This window comes from Aristolochia californica, unplaced genomic scaffold (assembly GCF_029961685.1).
Source record: "Aristolochia californica isolate CCGP_79_NKW_82.1479 unplaced genomic scaffold, dmAriCali1.0.hap1 SCAF_12, whole genome shotgun sequence".
Classification (NCBI taxonomy): Eukaryota; Viridiplantae; Streptophyta; class Magnoliopsida; order Piperales; family Aristolochiaceae; genus Aristolochia; species Aristolochia californica.
The window spans coordinates 19,223,680-19,225,807 of NW_027181793.1; the positions used below are offsets into that span (position 1 = coordinate 19,223,680).

The 2,128-nt window shown below is 47.0% G+C and overlaps 1 protein-coding gene across 1 annotated transcript; it reads left to right on the plus strand.

Moving 5' to 3' along the window:
* The first annotated feature begins 482 nt into the window (after nt 1-482).
* LOC137946645 (uncharacterized) lies at nt 483-1,808 on the plus strand. Its single transcript, XM_068792972.1, has 3 exons — nt 483-764; nt 872-1,210; nt 1,302-1,808. Exons 1-3 carry the CDS (start codon nt 483-485, stop codon nt 1,806-1,808), a joined length of 1,128 nt encoding a protein of 375 aa, XP_068649073.1.
* Nucleotides 1,809-2,128: the final 320 nt, after the last annotated feature.

A 2,128-nucleotide genomic window follows, 5' to 3' on the forward strand; every position in this document is an offset into this window, starting at 1 on the left:
AGAATTTCTCAGGAAGAATTTGATACAATTAAGTTTTGCAAATGTAATGGTTGTTTTAATGAAGAGAAGTAAACCAAAGATTTCCAACTGGATCACTTGGACAGCTTGGTTTTGGAAAATCCCTGCAAATCACCTGGTATATTTGGTAAGAACCAGTTTCATTAATGTCCCCAAGTGATTGGCCAGCTCAAGGGATCGGAGCTTAGTTCAGGGGATGCCATCGTCCACAAATGAGAGGCTCTAATGCGAATGGTTGGGCTACAAAAGCGGGCACGCAGGTCTTCTACAAGAAAGGAGAAACCTTAAGTAGGGTAAGCTCCACCTCTCAATACCAGTCTACCGTTGGCCGATCTAGCGGAGGTTAGAGGAAAAGGGAAGGGCAGCCTTTCCCCCTAAGGCCCCCTTTCCCCGCTTCTTCTTCTCCCAGTTCTGAAGAAGAAGAACATTTCCGGAGAAGTCTCTGCTATTGTTGCTCTTCTGTGATGAAGAAGTTGTGCCCTAATTTTGATAGAGAGGATGGCCTTGAAACGGTGCTCGAGGTCCCCATCCCGGACGAAATGTTGGCCAACATGGGCAGCAACAACGCCCTCCGGTGGCAGAACATGCGGATGTTGATGAAGTCTCAAGGTACCGATAAGTCGCCGGGAAATGCAGGCCGCAATGCCGAGTTGCTGCTTCTGCTCAACGTCGTCGGATCGCCTCTCATCCCTCTCCCCATTCAGACTGATCAAGCGCCCACTCGACCCATCAAAGACTGCTCCATCGTATATCTCTTTATCATATCTGAGTTCTCGATCTGTAACATTTTGTTGTTCCGTTTTTTTTTTTATTATTATTTTTTTTAGAGGCTCGATCGTTTTTTCTGTTGCAGGAAGCTTCCACGGCCAAGTACATCATTCAGCAGTACATTGCAGCGACCGGAGGGCCGGCGGCGTTGAACTCGGTGAACAGTATGTACGCCATTGGCAAGGTGAAGATGTGCGCGTCGGAGTTTCATATGGGTGATGAGAGTGTGAAGTTGAGGGGTAATGGGGATATAGGAGGGTTCGTTCTCTGGCAGAAGAACCCGGATCTGTGGTACTTGGAGCTCATCCTGTCGGGGTGCAAGGTAAGCGCTGGGAGCGATGGCAAGGTCGCCTGGAGACAGTTTGCTTCCCAGCAGTCCCATGCCTCCAGGGGCCCTCCCCGACCTCTGCGACGTTTCTTACAGGTATAGCTTCCTCTTCAACCTCCCCTCACCTGGAGCTGATAAATTGTGATCATCGTTCATGAATGATGCTTATGCTGTTGCTTTTTTACAGGGTCTGGATCCGAGGTCGACCGCTAACTTGTTTGCAGATGCGCACTGCATCGGTGAAAAGATCATTAACAACGAGGACTGCTTCATCCTCAAGCTAGATGCAAGCCCTGCAACACTCCAAGCTCGAAGCGGTAGCAGTTTCGAGATCATCCACCACACCTTATGGGGCTACTTCAGCCACAGAACAGGATTGTTGATCCAATTCGAGGATTCCCATTTACTAAGAATGAATGGCAAGAGAGGCGAAAGTGTCTTCTGGGAGAACAGCATGGAATCGGTAATCGAGGACTATCGCTACATTGATGGTATTAAGATCGCTCATAGAGGTAGAACTCAAGTGACATTGTTTAGATATGGCGAAGGGTCTGCTAATCACAAGCGGAAGATGGAAGAGGTCTGGGAGATCGAAGAAGTTGATTTCAACATTTGGGGTTTGTCCATGGATTGCTTTTTGCCACCTTCAGACTTGAAGAAGGACCTGGACGGTGGAGAAAATCCCCTTGGTTGATCTCTCCTTCGTATGCTCTTCGGGAAAGAGCTATTTTCGTCCTAGTTTTGTTTATTTGTGGCGAAGCTAGAAGGAAGATGAACCAGGATGAGTGACAATCCACTGTGTACATACCCATGATTTGGAAAAGAGAACCTCATCGAGTGCATTGCACCAAATGGAGAGAAGATTTCTGTTCCAATGGACAGGAGTCTGATCTTGTAATTGATAACAGCCTTTTTGTTCATAAATTTACAACATTCCTTGACTAGTGATTGACTGTTCAGTACCCCTTCAATATAATTACGTTCTAAATGGTGATATGGTAAGTGGATTGGATC